The sequence below is a fragment of the Saccopteryx bilineata genome, chromosome 3 (assembly GCF_036850765.1).
Source record: "Saccopteryx bilineata isolate mSacBil1 chromosome 3, mSacBil1_pri_phased_curated, whole genome shotgun sequence".
Lineage (NCBI taxonomy): Eukaryota > Metazoa > Chordata > Mammalia > Chiroptera > Emballonuridae > Saccopteryx > Saccopteryx bilineata.
Window position 1 is genome coordinate 180,908,031 of NC_089492.1, and position 19,594 is coordinate 180,927,624.

The 19,594-nt window shown below is 53.3% G+C and overlaps 1 protein-coding gene across 4 annotated transcripts in view; it reads right to left on the bottom strand.

Annotated features, from left to right (window-relative positions):
- The window catches only part of JARID2 (jumonji and AT-rich interaction domain containing 2), a 321,993-nt gene that overhangs the window by 1,669 nt on the left and 300,730 nt on the right, over window positions 1-19,594 (bottom strand). For all 4 annotated transcript variants that reach the window (XM_066268345.1, XM_066268348.1, XM_066268349.1 and 1 more), the window contains 9 exons: window positions 16,776-16,868; window positions 13,789-13,907; window positions 13,630-13,700; window positions 12,748-12,862; window positions 9,811-9,916; window positions 8,629-8,811; window positions 7,737-7,867; window positions 6,606-6,789; window positions 3,708-3,815 (listed from right to left, as the gene is read on the bottom strand). In XM_066268345.1, the coding sequence (XP_066124442.1) occupies window positions 3,708-3,815; window positions 6,606-6,789; window positions 7,737-7,867; window positions 8,629-8,811; window positions 9,811-9,916; window positions 12,748-12,862; window positions 13,630-13,700; window positions 13,789-13,907; window positions 16,776-16,868 (1,110 nt within the window). The remainder of the gene's footprint in view (window positions 1-3,707; window positions 3,816-6,605; window positions 6,790-7,736; window positions 7,868-8,628; window positions 8,812-9,810; window positions 9,917-12,747; window positions 12,863-13,629; window positions 13,701-13,788; window positions 13,908-16,775; window positions 16,869-19,594) is intronic.

The following is a 19,594-nucleotide window of genomic DNA, read 5'->3' on the forward strand; positions in this document are numbered from 1 at the left end:
TCCTGGTGGCTGAAAGGTTTAGACACACTAATATGCTAAAGCCCTAAAATACATGCAGTCCTTTAACTACAGTTAATTGTGTTAACTTGCTTCCAGAGAGAGCTGCGTCCCAACCCGAGTCTATTCATTTACCTGGGGTACCAATTCCCTCACCATGCAACCAGGTGCACATGCATGGCTACACTCATCAGCAGACTGAACCACAAGGCACCTCTGAGGGCCCCCTACCACTTCGGAGTTTAAAGAGGTAAACCGGCAGCCACTCTGGGTCCCCACCCAGGAAGGGGAGGATTCATTCAGCTCACCACCTCCACAATGAGACTTAAGAGAGAGATCCATGGGCTCTCGGCATGCTCCCTGGATGGTGACAAATGCCTGAAATTGCCGTTACACTGGCTATCTTGACACTCGAGCCCGTTTCTCGGGGTCTCGCAAATAAATGTAAAACACTGGTCTAGAAATACTTCCGTTACTCCCTCTTCCACTGTGAATGGAGATAGCATACAAAAACGCATTCTTATAATTCACTCAAGAGAACCATTTCTCTGTCGGTATCAAAAATTTGTACCTGAATGGTGGTGGTGTAGTGGATAGAGTGTCAGCCCAGCACGTAGTCATCCCGGATTCGATCCCCAGTCAGGGCACACAAGAGAGAAGTGACCATCTGCTTCTATCCCCCTCCATCTCCCACTTTCTCTCTCACAGCCAGTGGCTCAACTGGTCTGAGCAGGTCAACCTTAGGCACTAAAAATACCTCAGCTGATTCAAGCATTGGCCCCCAACTGGGGTTGCAAGGTGGATCTGGGTCAGGGCACATGTGGGAATCTATTTCACTATCTCTCCCTTCTCTTACTTAGAAAGCAAAACAACAAAACAAACAAACAAACAACAAAATTATCACAATGGCATGCAGCTCTGACATACACGTCATGAAACGGAGGGCAGGTGGCTGCCCCTTTATCAGAGGCCTGAGGGCAGCTAGGTTCCAGGCCTGCTCCCTGACCTAGACACAGCAGTGGGGACTCTCATCACTCAAAGGCAAACATTGAAAAGTGCCCAAAAAGAAAGCCAAATAGCCCTGGGAAGAGCAGGGATGTCCACTTGTACAATACAGTCTCCGCGGCTGTTTAAACACCTACAATAAACACGCCAATGAGGGACACATGGACTTCTAACACCCAGCTCTATGTGACAAAGGTACCTCAACAGCACAAGGAAGCCCACACTGCAGTCAGAACATTCCATGTGACCTGAGGGCCCGGACATGTGGGACTGGTTTGCTAGGCACTCTGGGGCTTAGAATAAGAGTCTGCAGTGCTCTCAGAGCCATTTCTGAAATCCAAACAGAACTAGAAATCCCCCGACCAAAAAACAAACAAACAAACAAAAAAAAAACAAAAAAAACACATGGTCAACGAATTGGACTTATCGATTTTCATTTACTAAAATAAACCGGGCCACTGGCAAAGCTGCTGGCTTCTGAACACTGATGACCAAGCTTCAGATGGACAGACCCTACACATATAGTTCTCCTCCCAGGGTTCTGGTCACCTCAACATACCTCACTACAAAATGGGCTGGAGATGGACACAGCCCCACACACAGTTCATAGCGACGGCTCAACTCTGCCTGCTCATTACCCGAGCTGTTCTTACGCAGACATGGCAGGGTAGTAGGGTATTATTATTAACTCTGTTCTGACATTTGCTAGTAAAATAAAGAAGTGAGCGCAGAGTAGCTGCCACCTGTGTGAATATGCCCTTGACAAACAGCTTTTTTCATCTTTCCAATCTTGTAATTTAGCCAAAGGCTCATATCAAGCCTGACCCATGGCCGGAGCTCCCACAGATGCCCCAACCCCTCTAGGGTCCTGCCAGGACACCTGGGTGTGCGGTGGCCAGATCAGGCACCTTCCACTGGCCCAGCCTCCCAGGATCTATCGCATGGGTAGCAGGAGGGCAGCTCGCGGCAGGGCCGGGGCTGCTCAGGCTGTGGCCTGCACATGGTGTGCAACCACTGTGGACACTACTCCAGAAGATGGCAGACAAGGGCCTGGAGGAAGGGCCCCCAGGATCCCCATGGCAATCTGAGATGTGGTCCCCAAGAAGGGCTCTAGGTCAGTCAAGATGTGTAAAGTGCCCTCTGAGGGGCAGGACCATGCATTCCAGGAAGCTCCCAATTTCTATCTGAAAGGCAACAGCACAGCGCTCAGAAGCCTTTAGGATAACTCCTGAGAGGAGGCCGGCAGACGGAGCTGCGTGCTCGTGCTTCTGAGGTGACGGCCTCCGTGCAGGGGCTTTTACTGGCAGCGGTAGAATTGGCTGCACCTTCAATTTTCTAAGAAGGTGGAGCCCATGGGATTTACAGAATTGGATGCCAAATATGAGAGAAAGGCTCCCGGCTTTACCTGAGGCCAAGTGAGGGCCAAGAGCCTGGTGCCCACTGGATGCAATTCCCTGCCTGACATAGAGCCTGGGGAGCCTTGAGAACTGCCCCCCACCTCCTGGGCCACAACCTGGATCTTAGCAAGTAGCTGACAGGATGCTTGTCGTGTGATTAGATAATGATTCCTGAAAAGATAAAAGATGTTTGAGCTGCTGCTTACAGCTTTTCCATGAGAGGAGATGGATGGTGTATGCTCTGTCCAGAGCACCGGCATGTGGTCACACCACCCCTGTGCCCTGGCCCCGGCCGAGCGCTGGCTGCAGTTAGAACAGCCATTTCACGTGAGGACGTGAGAGCCAGGCCAGGCATCAGCACCACCGTGCGGCGGGGCTCTCGGTCTGACTGAAAGCTCTTTCTCCTCACCAGGTCCTGGCCCAGGACCACTTCAGAGCTGAAATCCCCTTGGAAGCCCTGTTGGGAAAGGGACTGGACCAGTTCCTTCCTTTATGTCTGAGACTCCATGCGGCTACAGCCAGGAAGGTTCCTCTAGCCCCATCCCCGAGACCTAGGGTCAGGCCTCTCTGAGAACACAAGACCAGACGTGATTTTGAGGCCACGAAGCAGCCCAGCCACATACTCTGCACATCACAGGTCCGGGTAGCTTTCGGCATGAGAGGTGAAGGACAGGTCCTCATCTTCCCCTGCTGGTCAGTGCTGGGACCGTCACCTTCTGTTTGGGTCTGTCCTGTGACAGGTATGCACAGGCAGCCTGCTGTCCCCTCCTACCCTGGGCCCTGGCTGTAAGTCACAGCATTATTCCCCACTTCCTTAGGAGCCCAGCCAGACAGCATGGTACTGGGGACACCAGCACCCAGAATCTGAGATCAAATCCCTTATAAACTGAGACCCTGGTGACCAGGAATGCAGATAGATGCCATCAGGGCTCAAGGGAGGCAGAGCGGCCCTGCACAGGGAGGAGAGTGCACACGGCTCCCTTAGAAAGCTACAGTCAAGCTATGGTCCACATGGAGGGGAAAACCAGAATGAAACCAAATTCGTATAAATGAAATTTCTCCAGTTTCCGTTCCTGGGTTTCTCCAGGTCAGACTGAACTTCACCATTTCCCATCTTGGAGCAAAGAACTACGACCCCCAGGCCAGGCTCCATCTGGCCAAAAGGCCCTAGAACCATGCTGGATGCACTTGGGCTCAGGTCATGCCAAACTTGCTCATCTGGGTGACAACAGGCTCGCTCATCCCTACAGAAAACAAGGGCAGGTGACGAAGCAGCCATCCCAGCCACCCCTGAGGGCTGGGACTGACCTCGTCGTAGCGGTACATGAGCTTCAGGCCTCGGCAGGACTTCTGCTTCTCCACGTGGCGCAGGGCACACTCCAGGCAGAATACCACGTTCTCATTCTCCTGAACGACCTGCGGGCAGACATACCCTGAGCTTGGAAGGTGATCGAAACACAGCTGTTGGTGTGCCCCAGGAGGGATAACTGAGAGGGGGAGAGTCCCAGGAATAATCAGGGAAGGCCTGTCCCTGACCTCAACTGTCCAAGCTAAGGAGTGACTGGAAACCGTTGGAAATTAATGGGGGGGGGGGCTTGCCTGGAACAAGATCTTCAACTAGGGAGCAAATAACTTGGTTGTCTCGAAGCATTAAGAGTGGCCTCGAGCTCCCTCTCGTTTCTGCTGCACTTTCCTGTGATAGGTTCTAGTGCCATGGGACTGGTGAAGCTGGGACGGAGGACTGACGTCTGATTGTAAGATCTAAGTTATGACATTCTGTTCAGAAACGACCTTGGTGCATGAAGTGTCGGAATGGATCTGGAGCAGGCGTGCAGGGAACACACTTAAGACCTTGCAGCGGCTCTGTCAGTCCAGCCGGTAACATGGAAGCTGTCCATGCACCCAGGGGGGTCCAGTACTTCTATCCAAACTCCAGCCATCACAGCCTTCACCCCTGCCACCAGACAGGCCCCTCCTGCCCGCAACCACAGAGCCTCCAGCTGCGTGTGAAAGCACACACAGGCTCCCAGGCCACGCAGGACAGGTGTGGGCAGCACGTGGACAGGCCTGACCCACCAGATACTCAGCATAGGTGGATCTGGTCTGAGGGGCAGAGAGAAAACACAGCTGCCTGGTTTATGTGGCTTCATACCCCCATCCCAACTTCTAGTCCTGTTCTTACTGTTTAAAAATAAAAGGGTAATGTTGCCTCAAGCCCCAAGAAGCAAGAAGTTCAGGCCATTTCATAAAGATTTATGGGAAACCTAGGATTTCTGTCTCCAGAGTTTCTAAGCAAGCATGGGAACACAAGCTGGAGGAATAAAGACATGACACTTATGGGAGAAGTACACCACCTTTTAAAGACACTTGTGTCTAGAAACAGGAATGGACAAAAATGGGAAACACAATAAAAATATGCAAACTTATTAAATATTCGAGCTATGAAAACTATAGACCAGTAAAACCTCAAATTTTACCTATGAATTAAGGATATATGCTTTACACATTCAGGCTGGTAAGAGATGCCTTGTTTTATAATAGGACATACGGGCTGGTAAGAGGTGCCGGGTGACAACTCTCACAGTTCAGCTTCCTGAGACACCTTGCTAACAAGCCCACATGGTGCCGTCCTCATGCCACACAGGGAGGTCACACCAGTGTCATTCATACTCACGGGATAACACAACTACTATCTCTGTGGTAAGCAGCTGTACCAGAACAGGAGGAATGAATACAGAACTGCGTGGCCGTACAAGTGGTGTTCACAAATCTCTAAGATCTGGAGAAATGCTTATGACTTTTTCCCTTTTAAAAAACAACAGGGTTCTCAATTATATATTTTAAAAGGTACTTGGGCAAAGAAAGACTAGACAAATGCATGGTTATTATGGACTGTTACATCCACCACCCTCAATTCATAGGTTGACATCCTGACCCCAGTAGCTTAGAATGTGACTATTTGTAGACCAGACCTTGAAAGAGGTGATTAAGGTAAAATGAGGTCATATGTGTGGGGTCTGGCCTAATGTGGCTTGTGCCCTTACAAGAAGACATTATGACACAGATGCACAGAAGGAGGACAGGTGGACACCAGGAGAAGGTGGCACCTACAAGCCACAGGGAAGGGAGGCCTCAGAGGAACCACCCTGCGATAGCCTGATGGTGGACTTCCAGCCTCCAGGACTGAGAACTCGTGTCTGTCTGAGCTCCCCATCTGTGATGCCGGTGCCAGCCCCAGCCAACTGAGCCAGGGCCTCCCCTTCTGCCAGTGTTCTGACCTCTCAGCTGTTATAAAGAGCATGTGCCTCAGCCGGAAGCGGCTGTGTGGTGCATCGTCCTTGCGGGCAGCTGGGCGGGGCCAGGCACACAGGTGAGGCATGGAGTCAGACCTGGACACACCTGCTGCTCTGTGTCTGGGCGATCCCACGTGCCTCGTGTGGGGGCGCTGGCACCGTGTCCGTGAGAGCACCTCCTAGCTAAGCTTCTGTTTCTGGAGGAGGCGCCCGCACAGCGGGAGAAGGCACCAGCTCCAGGGGCAGCAGGTCCCAGGCTGAGGCAGATGGTAGTGAGGAACACCATGAGTGGGAGTGGGGACCCCACAGACCTGTGTCAGGGCAGCTGCCCAGTGGAAGGTGAGAGACTGAAGAGCAGAGGTGAGGGCCACACCAGCCTAGCTGTCCACAGCTGCCACTCAGCCCCGGCTCGCCAGGCGCCCTGGCCGGGGCGGGGCAGGACGGGGCGGAAGGGAGCTGCACGCACTAACCAGACAGGCGGGCGGCCCTAGAAGAAGGGACAGCGGAGCACTGCGCTGCGCAAGGGAGGCAGGAGGAGGAGCCTGTTCAGGGAAGCTAGGACAGGAGTGTGGATGACAAGAAACATTAGTTTTAACCAAAGATAGACTTCAGGTTCTGAGAGGCAGCGAGACTGGTAACATAACCAGCCAACTGGAAACTGGGGAGGGGCCAAGGTCCGATGGGGCCCCATGTCAACTTGGGAACACACAGGGACCACGGTGACGGGGCAGCAGCACTGAGGGAGACCTACTCCCGGAAGACATGTGGCTGCGAGTGAGGAGAGGCCTGCGGAGGACGGCAGAGCAGGGCCCACCCACGCGCAGTGTCCATTCTCGGTCCCTGTGGCTGCGCACTGCGGTGAGGTCAGGAACCAGGCCCCCCGGAGCAGGAGCAGTGGTCCCGGCAGGCTCACCATGGACAGGTAGCACAAGTGCTGGCAGATCTGACACCTCCTCTCCGAGGTCTCCAACTGCAGCCATTTTCGAGGCTTTTTCTTCCCATCTGCCACGGTGCTGCTGCTGTCGTGACTGCCATAGCGGGCTGAGGAGTGGAGGCCAGCCTCGAACAGCTGCCTCCGCTGCTGCAGCTCCGTATCCCTGTGGACACAACACGAGGCACCCTTAGGTGCTGGGCGCGGCAGCCTGGCCAGGTGCCCTCACTGCCGGAGGGAACATGCCGTGCCCTGGCCAACTGCCGCCAACTGGGGACCCGTGTTCTTCAGTCAAAGGTCAGACAACCCCTGGGCTTCCACGGCTACTCTGACGCCTGGGCTCTGCCTGGGGTGACGAGCGCAGCACCCGGGGACACGTGGCAAACCCTTCAGCACTATGTCAGGGGCCCTGCCCCATCATTCCAAGCCGAGAATGGATGTAACCAACTATTTGCCGGTATCCTCATCAAAGGTTCGACCAACACAACTTGAAATCCGTGTGCTGTCCATCAGCACTAGTGGGTCTCTTCCCTGGAAGGGAGAGACAGGTCACGAACCTACGCAGTGGGACAGAGAAGAGGGTTACACGGAAGCTGAGCAGAGCCGCACTGCTCAGCCTGTCCTGCTCGGTTTCACCCTCGGGACAGCTGCTCTATGGCTGTGGAGGAAATCGCCGGGCGAGGCCCCGCCCTGGAACCCGCCACCTACAGGTGCCAGGTGTGCCGCAGACACAGGCCACCCAGCAGCATCTCACACCCACATCACAGTGGGTAGGGGTTCCTGGGCCCTGTCAGTACCTGCCCCCAACCTCTGGGAAGGAGGCTGCAGCCACCATTTCCTCCCTGGCTATGTGCTGCCAGGGTCCAAGGTGCCAGGGCCACAGGGCCACCTCCAGCCCATTCCCACAGAGCCATAACATTCTGCATCAGCATGTCAGGAAATTCTGACTCCATATCAAAACTAAAAAAATTAAATAAAGAGAAACACATCTAAAAAGTTTTCACCCATCTGGCCAAGCGTCAGGGGGGCTCCCACACTCTGAGGTGGTGGCTGCACCCCCACCCTACAGAGCCCCAGAGGGCCGGGGTCTTGGGAACCCAGGGTCTACATTACCTGAGCTCGTCCAGAAGGGCCGAGATGCTGCTGAGAGTGGGGCCATTTTCCTTTTTCGCTTCCGCCTGTGCAATCTGGTAGAGTAACTTCTCCATGGAGAATGGCTTAGCTATATGGCGACGCTTCATCTCCTGAAAGAGCCACCACATCCTTTAGGGGGCTTTCATTATGAGGCCACTGTCAAGCTTTTTCTTTGTCAGTCAGGGGACTAAAATTCATACTGAATTTTCAAATTTTGAGTTCCATTTGGTTTCAACCCAGTTGAAAATCATTTGACCTTCTGTGCCTGTGAGAAAGGCACCAGACACCAGAAGAGCCGTCACCGTGCCACCAGCCACAAGGCAGGTGCCACAACTCAAAAATGGGTGGAGACTTTCTTCCCACTTCTAGGTGCTGACCTTAAGTACCATCAGCCCTGCCCTACCAGTGTTACAGAGGACCCACAATGGGACTGAAAATCTTTATTTTTAAGATTTTACTAATTGATTTTAGAGAGGGGGGAGAGAGAAAGGGTGTGTGTGGGGGGAGGCGGGAAGCATCAACTTGTAGTAGTTGCTTTCTGATTGTATGTGCCCTGACCAGGCAAGCCCGGGGTTTCAAACTGGCGATGTCAGCGTTCCAGGTCGACGCTGTATCCACTGTGCCACCACAGGTCAGGCTCAAAATCTTTCTCCACACAATAACCCCAAAGAGCTCTCCTTTCCTAGGAAAACCTCTTAAGCAACTCCTAGAAGTTTCAAAGGGATTTTCTGAAATGAAACACATCTAAAAAGGACAGGTATGCGCAGAGACATGCAGGTTTCATGTATGTGTGCATGCAGGGACATGCAGGTTTCATGTATGCGTATATGCATGTGCTCCCACCAGAGTGGGCAATCCAAGGGCAGCCTACCTTGGCCGTCTCGAAGCCCATGCTCGTCCACTGGGTGGTGGCGAAATGCACAGTCTCAGAGACACTGTAGCCGCAACACACTTTGGATACAAAGGATCCTGGGAAGCAGACGATGAACTGGCCGCTTTGCTGCACGGTCCTGTGCACCTTGATCCCCTCTTTGCACAGCACCTCCGGGGAGATCTGGGGAGGCAGGCCAGGGCTGAGACACCTCACCGCCCCCATGGCCCCACCACTGCTGTTGGAGCCCCTTTTGTGAAAGCCCGAGAACCAGCCTCCCTCCCAGCTGGTGGTCACCATGCATAACTGTCCTCCAGGGACATCAGGCGTTAAGAAAGGGCCTGTTCATGAGGAGACAGATTAGGTTTTGTATTGAAGACATTTTGTTTCTCCTTTAAAAAATAAAGATACATAATTCCTAAAACAACAGGAAGGAATATCTAAACTGATACTGGCCCAGGAATGGTGAAAGAGCCACCAAGGTGAGGGCCACCACGTGGGAGCCCTTCCTGTCTCACCCAGGGGTAGGAGTGGGAAAGAATCCTGAATCTGAGAGGGCCAGTGGGCTGTCTCTGGAGCCAGGCAGAGCCATAGGGGCAGCCTGGGGACCCTCAAACCTGCACTCAGAGGGGCTGCTGCTAAGTTTCTCAGAGCCAGACCAGAGCCCAGCAGACAGGAGATCCAGGGACAGGTTAGCAGGACCAGAGAAGGCCTGACTCGGGTGTCAGAACACAGCTCAAGGCTAAAAAGACTCCCAGGAACACAACAGTCCCATGAATTTCTGAAAATGGGCACAGAAGCCTTTGTGCCCATCCCGTAAGGTCAAGTGTTTCAGTCCAGTCATCCAGGTGCCGGGCAGGTGGGGATGGTGGCACCAACAGACCTGAGCGCCCACCCAAAATCAGTACCCTGCCTTGCCGCACACCCCAGTCTCCATGCACAGAGCAAGCCCTGGAACAGTCAGAGGCCGCATATGCATGTGCCCGACGTCCTGTGCAATCTGAGAAAAACACTTGTTTGGTTTCCATAAAAACAAATCCAGTTTCAATGATGCCCTGAGGATTCATTTTTCACTGTCCACTTTGCCTCTGAAAGGCAAGTCAGCCAAGAGAATGACTGTTAAAGAGCTCTCTGATCCTCCACCATGCCCATGCCCGGCCCAGTGCCAGGGGGCAAACGTACCATGACATTGCTCTCAAGCATCTGCAGCCCTGGGGTCCCATTGGCTTGCAGCAGGGTGTGGACCACATCCTCGAGCTTACTCTCCTCCTCAGCAGGAATGCAATACCTGGGTGGTCAGGAGACAAGGCAGAGCAGACTTAACAAGGACCCTCTGCTCGGGGGGCACATGCTGGGACCACCCTGCATTCTCCCTCAGAGAAATAAGCAAACACAGGCCTAGAAAGTGGCCTCAGGGGCAGGAGAAAAGAGTGAGACAGGGAAGAGACTCAGTCCTGGGACCGGTGAGGTACCCTAGCTTGGTGACTGGCACCGTGGTTCCCAGGGCCTGCATCCACCCCACTACCAGGAAAACGTGTGCTTCTGCCCAGCACAGACAAACCACATGCTCGTCTTCCATGCATGTGAGCCAGAAAGCCTTTAAACCGAAAGCAGATGTTTAAAACCCCATATAAACCAGATCCAGAAACATCTGCAGACTCAATCAGCCTCTCGCAAGTGCTCCAAGCCTGCGGCTCACCCTTGGGTTGGCATTGACACTGTCCTGTAATTGGGGTGCTGGGGGGCCCGGCCTAGCGCGGCCTTCCCTGGTCCCAGAGCTGAGGGCTGGGGTGACCCAGAAAGGTAATGGAAGCCTCAATTCTCCAAGTCCAGAGAAAGTTGGGGAAGGAGTCCAGCCTATGCACACGCTGCCTTGCAGCTAGCACTCAGCCTCACGCTGCAGCTGCTGGGAACCTGTGATGTGAGGAGGGTATGGCAAGGGCCCCAGACCCTGCCCCACTGAGACAGCTGTGTGTGCCAGGACAACCAAACCCACACAGGCCTGTGTCTAGCAAACCAAGGGCTAGTGCTAAGGAGCCGACGGGGAAGATGGGGGGTGGGGCCAAGGCTGAACACGTGTAGGCAGACCTTAACTGACAGAAAAGTTGGGAACTTCACTGCACTCATGAGGAGAGGCAGAATTACCGCTGATGTCCCCAGAGGGCCCACCATGGACTGCTTGCCAAGTATAACACATGAAATCCTGGTGCCGGGTGGTCAGCCTGCATAAGGCAGGTGTGCAAGGCCTCATCAAGGCCCTCTCTTTTATCTCTGCTCACAGCTGCCAGCAGGCTGAAGCAGGACATCTGCAGAGTGGACACCTGGGCAGGGTGACCACTCAGAGCATAGCCCACCCTCCAATCCCAGGGTGTCCTGACAGGACTTCAGGCTGCCAGAGCACACAAAGCCATGGACTGCCAGTGACAGCCAGACAAGAGATAGCAGCTCTAGTGGGAGCTGTGATGCTGTATTCCTCTGGCACTCTGGAAAGCTCGTCACACTCAGATGCAGTTCCAGACGGCACCTTCCAAGGGCCTGGCAGGCAGGCACCTGCGCCTAGCCGAGCGGAGGTGTCCATGATGAAACCTTTACACGGAGTCCAAATCCTGGTTTCAGTTGCCGCAATGAAGTGGTTTTTATAATGCTTGTGTAATTTCAGTGCCAACATATTCTATTACTGATGTGTGCTTTAATCCAGAGTTTCTAACCTAAATCACGTTTTAAGAAAAATCATAAAGTTCTCTGGTCACCTCCCAGCCTCTTCTTTATCCTCCATCAACCAGGTTCAGGAATCAGTCCTCAGAAAGCCCACAGACACTCCATTTCCCCACCCCTAATTCAACCACTGTTTCACCTTGTCACCCTGCTGGCCATGGGTCCCATCATACCAGTTTCAGGTGAAGACACCAAGGCTCTGAGGGGTCTTCGGGTGTCCTGGCTCAGGTCACAGGTCTGTGGGACTCCGTGAACCATCAGCCCAGCCAGGTGCTACCCATAGAAGCTTCCCCCGGGGAAACGACATGGAGGGCATGGGTTCCCAGGAGACCACACGTTCTCTCAAAGTACAAGCAACTAGCCTTGCCTAAAGCAAGAGCTAACTGGCCATCCTCTCTCAGCTGTACATGCTGCTCATGCTCTGCCCCAATGTCACTGTCCCTCTCAGCCTCCACAAGCCAGTGGCCACTCACAAACCAACTACAGCCACTGAAGAACATCCTTCTCTGCATACAGGCCCCCACCGGGGTCCTGCAGGTCCTGCTGTGTCAACATCAACTACTACCCACTAGGATGGGCTGGAAGCGGGGCATCGTCACGAGGAGAATGTTGTAGGCACTGGCTTCTGAGAGCGTGAAAGGCAGTCCTGAGAATTTAATAAAGAATGCCTAATCACCCCATGAGCACAATAAACACAGTCAGTGTGGGATGAATGTGATGCTGGTAGACTATCAGACAAGACATCTGAGTATTTGCCATTATTTCCCATCTACCACTGTCAAAAAAGGAACCCAAGAGCCAGCCAAGGACCAGGCCTGCTTAGAGGTGACAGGCACACAGGTGGGTACTGAGGCAGAATGCTGCCCAAGAAACAGACAAACTTGTGCAGGGGACACAGTATGTGTGTCTGGATACACTAAGAACCCCGTTTCCCACAAAACCTACTCTCCCCGCAGCTGTCGGGGGTTGGGAGGCACTGGCATAGACAGACAATGAAAATGACCCCTCAGGGGGCCAGAGGGGGACCGCCTTCTACAGGGTTTTCAGGAAGAGCTGCTGACATGGCCACCCCCCTCCCAGCCATACTGTGATACTCTGTTATCCCTAAAAGGAAACAAATCCTTGGAAGTCAACAAAAAATAATATCTTAGAAGAAAAAGTATAAGCAGGCAACTGACAAAACAAGGCAACAAAAAATGGCCTATAAGCACGTGAAAAGATGCTCATCATCAAAACAAATTAAAATATTCTCCACCACCTCCACCACCTCCATTGGAGGTAAGAAATCCCAAGCTGAGATGCTGTGGCAGGGAACTTGGGACTCAGAAAAGCAAGCTCTCAAAGGCTGTAACCAGTGCCAGGTGTCGGAGGGCACACACCCACCGCCCAGGCTGGCGTACTCACCAAATGCAGTCAGCACCAGTGTGTAAGTAGTCGATGTAGGGAAGGTGGTTTTGGTCTCGAGACCAGCATGAGGTAGAAAAGACCATGCCAATGTTTAGCCAGGGAATTGTCACTCCTAAAACAAAGGGAGAAAAGGGCGCTCTCTAAAGGACAGCAACATCATCTCAGGGTAAGCCATTAGAAATCCCTTTCTTCTCCCCAAATAAGAAGAGAAAGAAAGAAATGGAATTCAAAAGCAGACACAAAAGTACTTGCTCTTTCATACTTGCTACACAGAAGTGAAGCCAAGAAGGTGGACATTTACAAACAGCAATAAAAGAACATCTTAATTCTTGACAGGCAGCAAGATGCCCCAAGGAATGTGACCCTGACAACTGTTGGCAAGTAACCAGCAGCCGGGCTGGACCTCCAGGCTGAGAGCGAGGCGCCAACCTGAAGGCCTGCACCATGGCAGGAAGCACAGAGCCATGTCTGAGGGGCCTTGCACCGTCACCAACACCTGGGTGTGGGGGCCAGGCCACCTGGCTTGCCCAACCTCTGCATAGAATCTGTCACTTAGGAGCCTGCAGCAGTCCCAAGGAGTCAGGACTTGAGCTTCAAAAACAATAATTTAGGGTGAAAACTTGGCCACTAAGCACCTGCCCAGCTTCCAGATGCTGTGATCTGGTTCACCTTTCCACATTTACAGACTTCAGTTCCGATACTACTTCTCTCTTTCCTATAAACATCTTTAATATATATACACACCATAATTCCCATCCCCTTCCAGCTATGCTTAAAAGGAACTGCCCAGCTCCAAATCCCAGCAGGGTGACACTCATTCTTTAAGCTGCCGAGGCAGGGGCCTCAGGACCCTGAAGACAGTGGCCACATGAGACTTACCAGGCACAGCACCGAGGTGACGCAATATGGACCCTGTGTTATTGGGGAGGACGGTGAGGTTCCATCCATGCCTGCAGAGAAAAGCAAAGGGATATCACAGACTGACAGAGAGGGATGTCACATAGTCCCCAGGATGTAGACAACAGACCACAACTTTACCTTGAAAATGGTTCTGATTTTCCCACTGGGAACCCGCTGCCATGAGTGTTGGTGTCCACCTTGCCACAGTGCACTGCCACGTGGCAGTCCTTCTCCTCCACTAGCCTCCAGTATTCTTGCTGTGGGGAGAGGCAAGGGACAGTCAGCCTGAGCCACAGAGCACAGCTCAACCTGACAACACAGGAACACTGCTGCACGATGAAGGGACCCGTCACAGAACAGGCTGCAGAAGAGTGCTGAGTGGGACAGTGGTGACCCCAGAACTGAAAGCAGGACTCCCACAGATAGCTGTACACCCATGTTCACAGCAGCATTCGTCACAACAGCTAAGACGCGAAAGCAATCGTGTCCATAGACAGATGAGTGGATAAGCCACAGGTGGAGAGTCCGCACTATGGCATACTGTTCAGCCTTCAAAGGAAAAAAGTCTGACAGATGCTACAACGTGGACAGACCTTGGTGACACGATGCCAAGTGAAATAAGCCAATCACAAGTGGTTCCACGTCTCTGAGGTCCCTACGGTGGTCAGGGTCATAGACACTGGGAGCAGAATGGCAGCTGCAGGGGACTGGGGGCTGGCGTCGTGGGGCACTATCGTGCAATGGGAATAATTTCAGCTTTGCAAGATAAGCAGCATTTTTGAAGATGGATGATGGTGATGGTTGTACACTGAACTGTATACTTAAAAATGGTTAAGATGGTAAATTTTAAGGCTATCACAGTAAAAAAAAACCCACCTGAATGAAAAGGGGGTAGGGAGTGCAGTGATAAGAAGGGAGCTGAAGACATGCCACGGTGTCCCCAGACGGAAATAAATAAAGCCTCCAGCCCCAGCATCTTGACAGACATGTGTCTCCCACACTTCCAGTTACCAGCCACCCCGACATCTGCACAGGGCCAGCACCGCGGCTGCCCGTGAGGACCTTCCACGGAGTAAAGCCCACGCATGCCCAGCCTGTCACGCAAGACAGCTGAATCAGACCAAGGGAGGGGGCTACACGGCCAGTTTAACAAGCTTACCAGACGACCTCATAGGTCAGATCTAATAAGCACAGGGCAGAGTGTGTCCGGAATGCGTGTACTGACAGGTGAGCAGGTGTGCCCGGCTGACCTCAAGGCAACTCCCCACTGTTGAGGTACTCTGTCACTGTGTTTTCCAGTTATCACCCAGAAGCACAACATCGCCTTCCCGAATCCTGGCAAAGCCCACTTGGAAGGAACCACCTCTAGAAGAGGAAGCCTAACCTACAGCCACTCATCAAAGTGCAGTCCATTCAGAGAGGTGCTGCTGGTGATGCTCCTGTCGGCACCCACAGCAACTGGGACTTCTACAGAGAGGGACTGGTGGAGTCAAAAGGCCCTAGGCCAACAATAAATTCAACATCATTAAATGTCTGCAATCCTTAAACAGATTTCCTCAAATGTAAGGAAGGAAGCAGTAGTCTGGCGGAGGGGACTGGTGACAGTCCCAACATTACCACCCACATACTGGACTGACTGCAACCTCTGAGCTATTAACAAAGGTAGAGAGATGGGGGAGGAAAAGCTCACACTGCTAAATGGGGGCCACTGCAGTTGCCAAGCACTGGCCAAGAAGAAGGCCCACCTCCTGTGAAGGAGTGAGGAGCTAGACAGCCCCAGAAAAAAAGTTTGGATTTTAGCAAATCGTCCCTTTGTTTAAACATTTTGTAACTGCTAAAGAGAAAGGGGACTTTCATAGAGAATGGCTTCCCAAGTAGGAAGCTCAAATAAGCTGAACTTTCCTCGCACTATATATGGGAACACAGCCCACACCTTCAGAGACGCCACAGATCAGATGCAGTGCAACAAAGGCTGCTTTTCCCAAAGAGTCACGTTCCTTTCTTCTGATGTCTCCAGCTCAAATGCCATGAGCACGCCAGATGCAACTGTGATGGCCACACATGTCCAGGAATCAGGGCCAAGCTGATACTGTGGTTGATGAAATGAGGCTCTGGTCAGGCCAAGATTGGGGATGGGGTGGGGGTCAGGCCACAGCACAGTGTTCAAAGGCCGTGCCCAGAGCACAGAGCCGGGGTAGCGTGTGCACATCAGCAGGGACCTAAAAGGATACTCACGGTGCTGAAGGTAAGCATTAAGTTCATCACACTGGGAAGCTGGGTCTGAGCAGCCAGGCAGCACCTCCTGAGCTTCTGGCAGTGCTGCCAGGTGTGTGCACCACATGGCACCGAAGTAGGAGCCAGGTGTCCTACTTTGGCCTGACTCTACTAGAGTCCCACTCCAAGGGAAACCCAATCAAATCAGGATGTGCGGGCCCCTAGTGGGCAGCCTGGGTTCTATCCAGAAGAGGTGGCATCCATCACTGAGGAACACCAGACAGGGTCTGCAGCCTGTCAGATAGCAGGAGACAGGGCCACAGCCCACACCCAGCCCCTGCCGCAGCTGCCCTGAGAAACGAGAGGAGCCCGGCTTCTGTCCCCCACAGGACTGAGTGCTGCCACGGGCCCACCAATGGCAGCATCTGGAAGTTCACACCAGCTCCGCTGGGCACTAGCCACAGGGAGGTAAATAAAAAGATCTGGTCTGTCCTGGACGCCTCGCACAAACCCCCCTAATCGGTCTGGGCTTAGAGGTGCTTGCAGCCTTCCAGCCTCATACTAACTCAAAGAGCAGAGCTGGCAAGAGCACACAAATGGCCACCTGCCAATCCCACTCCACAAAAAACAGCACAGCGATGGTTCCAAAGAATTCCAAACATTCTCCTGCACAGCAGACACAGAGGACAGGGAGCAGCGGCCAGCTGAGGGCATGCAGGATCACCCCTGGCCTCCATGTCCTGCTGCCCCAGGCTGGGGAAAGTCAGGGACAAGCTGGGAGGCGCTCTCTCTTCCTTCTTCCTTTTTTGTTGACTCTTAAGAAGTTTAGATTGAGAGTTAAAATTTCTGCTGCCCCAGCACGCAAGAGACAAAGTCAGGGCCCAGCCCGTGGTCAGGGCTCCTCAGCTCACCTCAATTTCAGCTGGCGCTGGCTCCTTGCTGAAGCACATGTTCATGATGTTCCTTGCTGTCCGATAAAACGTTGTTAAAGAAACAGACCTTCCCTGTAAAGAAAACAAACATAGGAGAGTCCGGCGTAGGCAGCAAGCTGAGCCCCAGCCCCCCATCAGTCCACGGGCTCTGCCAACGCCTCCCTGCGCTCAGAGCCCCATTTGCACCCTGAGTTAACACAAGCAGAGAGGGGCAGGAAAACGTTCCCTAAGCAGGCACCTTAGTGCCGACAAAGTGGGATGGGGACATGCCAGTGTCACAGTGCTGGGAGCAAACAGACGCGGCCCCTGGAGGAAACGCTGAGGCACCAGGAGGCCACGCAGATGCACATTTGGTACCAGAAGTACACGTCCAGGGTACTCATTAAAAAAAAGTAGCTTTCATTCTCTGGAGAAGTGGGTGCAATGTAGAAAGAGAGGCAGAATTCCTCAGTTTACCCGGGTGAAGGGAGGACAAAGGTTGTGGGCCAGGGAAAAAACTAACAGCAGTAAGACAGATCAGGAGAGAAGCCTGGAGGATCTCGAGACAGAAACTTGGGGCAACTTCTAAGCCCTGAGGGTCCTCACAGGACAAGCAGCCTCACCTCGTGGATCTGAGGGAAACAGAAGTCACCTGGTGACTCCCTTGCCAAAGAAACCGCATGCTGTCCCTTGCACCTCGGTGCTCCAGCTGGGGAGGTCTGGGTTTCCATCCTATTCTGCTGCACAGACTCATGCTTTCCCTCCTTACTGACCAGCAGACCTATCTCCCAAGTACAGAACTATGCACTGAGCACCTGTTGTACACCAGGCCTAGCCTGTGAGTCTGCAGACAGAGCAGTGCTCCACACTCGCCTCATGCAGCTCACTCTCTGCTTGGGGACACAGCCTCAAATAAATAAGAGCTATGAGGAGCTACCAAGGACGCTGAATCAGAGCAGAGCACCAGGGAAGGTGGCCTGTCTGCGGCAGTCAGGGAAGGTGTCTCTGATGAGGTGACAGGGGAGCAGCCCCATAAAAAGTAGCAGCTCTAGAGCACGTGGCAGCGTCCACTTGCCCATGGAAGGACAATCAAGTAGCCGGTGTGAAGGCTGTGGCATCTGCTTTGGCTTCTCAGCTTTATAAGTGACTCCACGGAGCTCCAACTCAACAAAAATACTCCCACTCCATTCCAAACTTCCTGACATTCCGTTCATTGTGAAATAAAAACCTGACTACTAGGAGGGACCTACCTCATTGTGCACCGAGGCAGAGTGCCCATAATTTAAGATGACACCCAGCACCCAACCGTCAGTAGCCTGGAGAGCGGAGAGGCCTCCCAGTGTGCACCCCACTGGGCGCCCCACAGCCCAACTCTTAGATTTCCACAGTGAAATAAAAATACACCCTTTACAAAGCAGGTTTTCAAAAAAAAACACAAAAACAAAACAAAAAACTCTTGCTTAGATTCAACTCACTCCCATAAAATTGGCCTTCTTAAATAAAAAGTAACAGAAGTAGAAAACATCTTGTTTCATGTGTTAGCTGTTCAGAGTCACAGGATTTAAGGAGTGCTTTCAACTGAGGAGGCTTCTCAGGCAGACACTCGGGACACACACCCAAAGTACTCCTGGCTTCATAGTCCAGGGACCACCTCCTCCCTTTTCACAAAACATTTAAAACTCAAAACAGAAGGAAGCTGCAGGTAGCCGTTCCCCACCCCCACTGTCTGCCAGGCACAGCAGGAAGGGGAGGGGGGGACACCAGACCCTCTCTGGGGTTCTAAACACCCTTTTCCAGAACAGAGGGCACAGGCCCAAGCCTGGCAGGAAAGCAAGAAGAGTGCAGTGAGTGACCAGAGGTGTGACTTCCAAGCACGGACTCAGACAGGGCAGAGGCACAATGGAGACGACTCCCAGGTGCCCTCCATGTCTGCGAGGGGCCTGGTATCAGTCGTCCACATGGACTCAATCAGGTGGGCACAGACCAGGGCCTGCCTCCAGGAGGTGCTGGCAACCCTGGGGGTGAGGTGGGGGCTGTGAGAGCACACAGCAGATTTTCAACATGGCAGGACCCCCCTTCCCCACACACATCTACCAGGCCCATCAGGCTGGGGGCACAGTGGTCAGGTGAGGGCTGCCAGTCCCCATTGCAGACTACCTCCCTCCTGGTAGACCTGGAACAGGGACCCCACTGCAGCCCGTGCACCTGTCAGAGCCCAGGTAGCCAGCAGAGGCCTCTCAGCTCTGCCCAGGTGCCCCACTCACCCTGGCAGGCAGGGGAGGGAGGTGGCCCTAAGCTTGGCTTTAGAACCAGCCAAACAGGAGGCCACAGTCACCGGTTGCCGCTGCTGAGCTGAGGAAGGTGGAGTGCCAAGCAGAGTCCAGCAACCCGGCCTCCCTTCAGAGGAGTCTCACACGATGGCTGCTGCTGTCCCCAGACCCAGACCTGGGAAGGCGTCCCCATGGTGAGGTGCGAGGTGACAGCTGCCGGGGCCCCTCCGACAGAGGATAGCCTGGCCGAGCTGGGCTTGTGGGCAGTGGGCTATGCAGAAAGTAAGTAAGGAGGCAAGGAAAACCAGCTCCACCCTAAGAGGGCCTGGCCCATCGCTGTTGGGAGCCCATCCTCCAGGCCGAGATGCAGGTGCTCAGAGGGGCAGGCTCAGAGTGTGGGCAGAAGAGAAACTACACTTGAATCTAGACACTGTGTCCCTGCACCTGGGTGCACACTCAGCTCATTTAACAAAAAGGCAATTCAAGTGGATTGGGCAAGTGACTCAGTCCATGCTCACGGCTCGGAGCAAGTCGGTCTTCTGCAGCTGG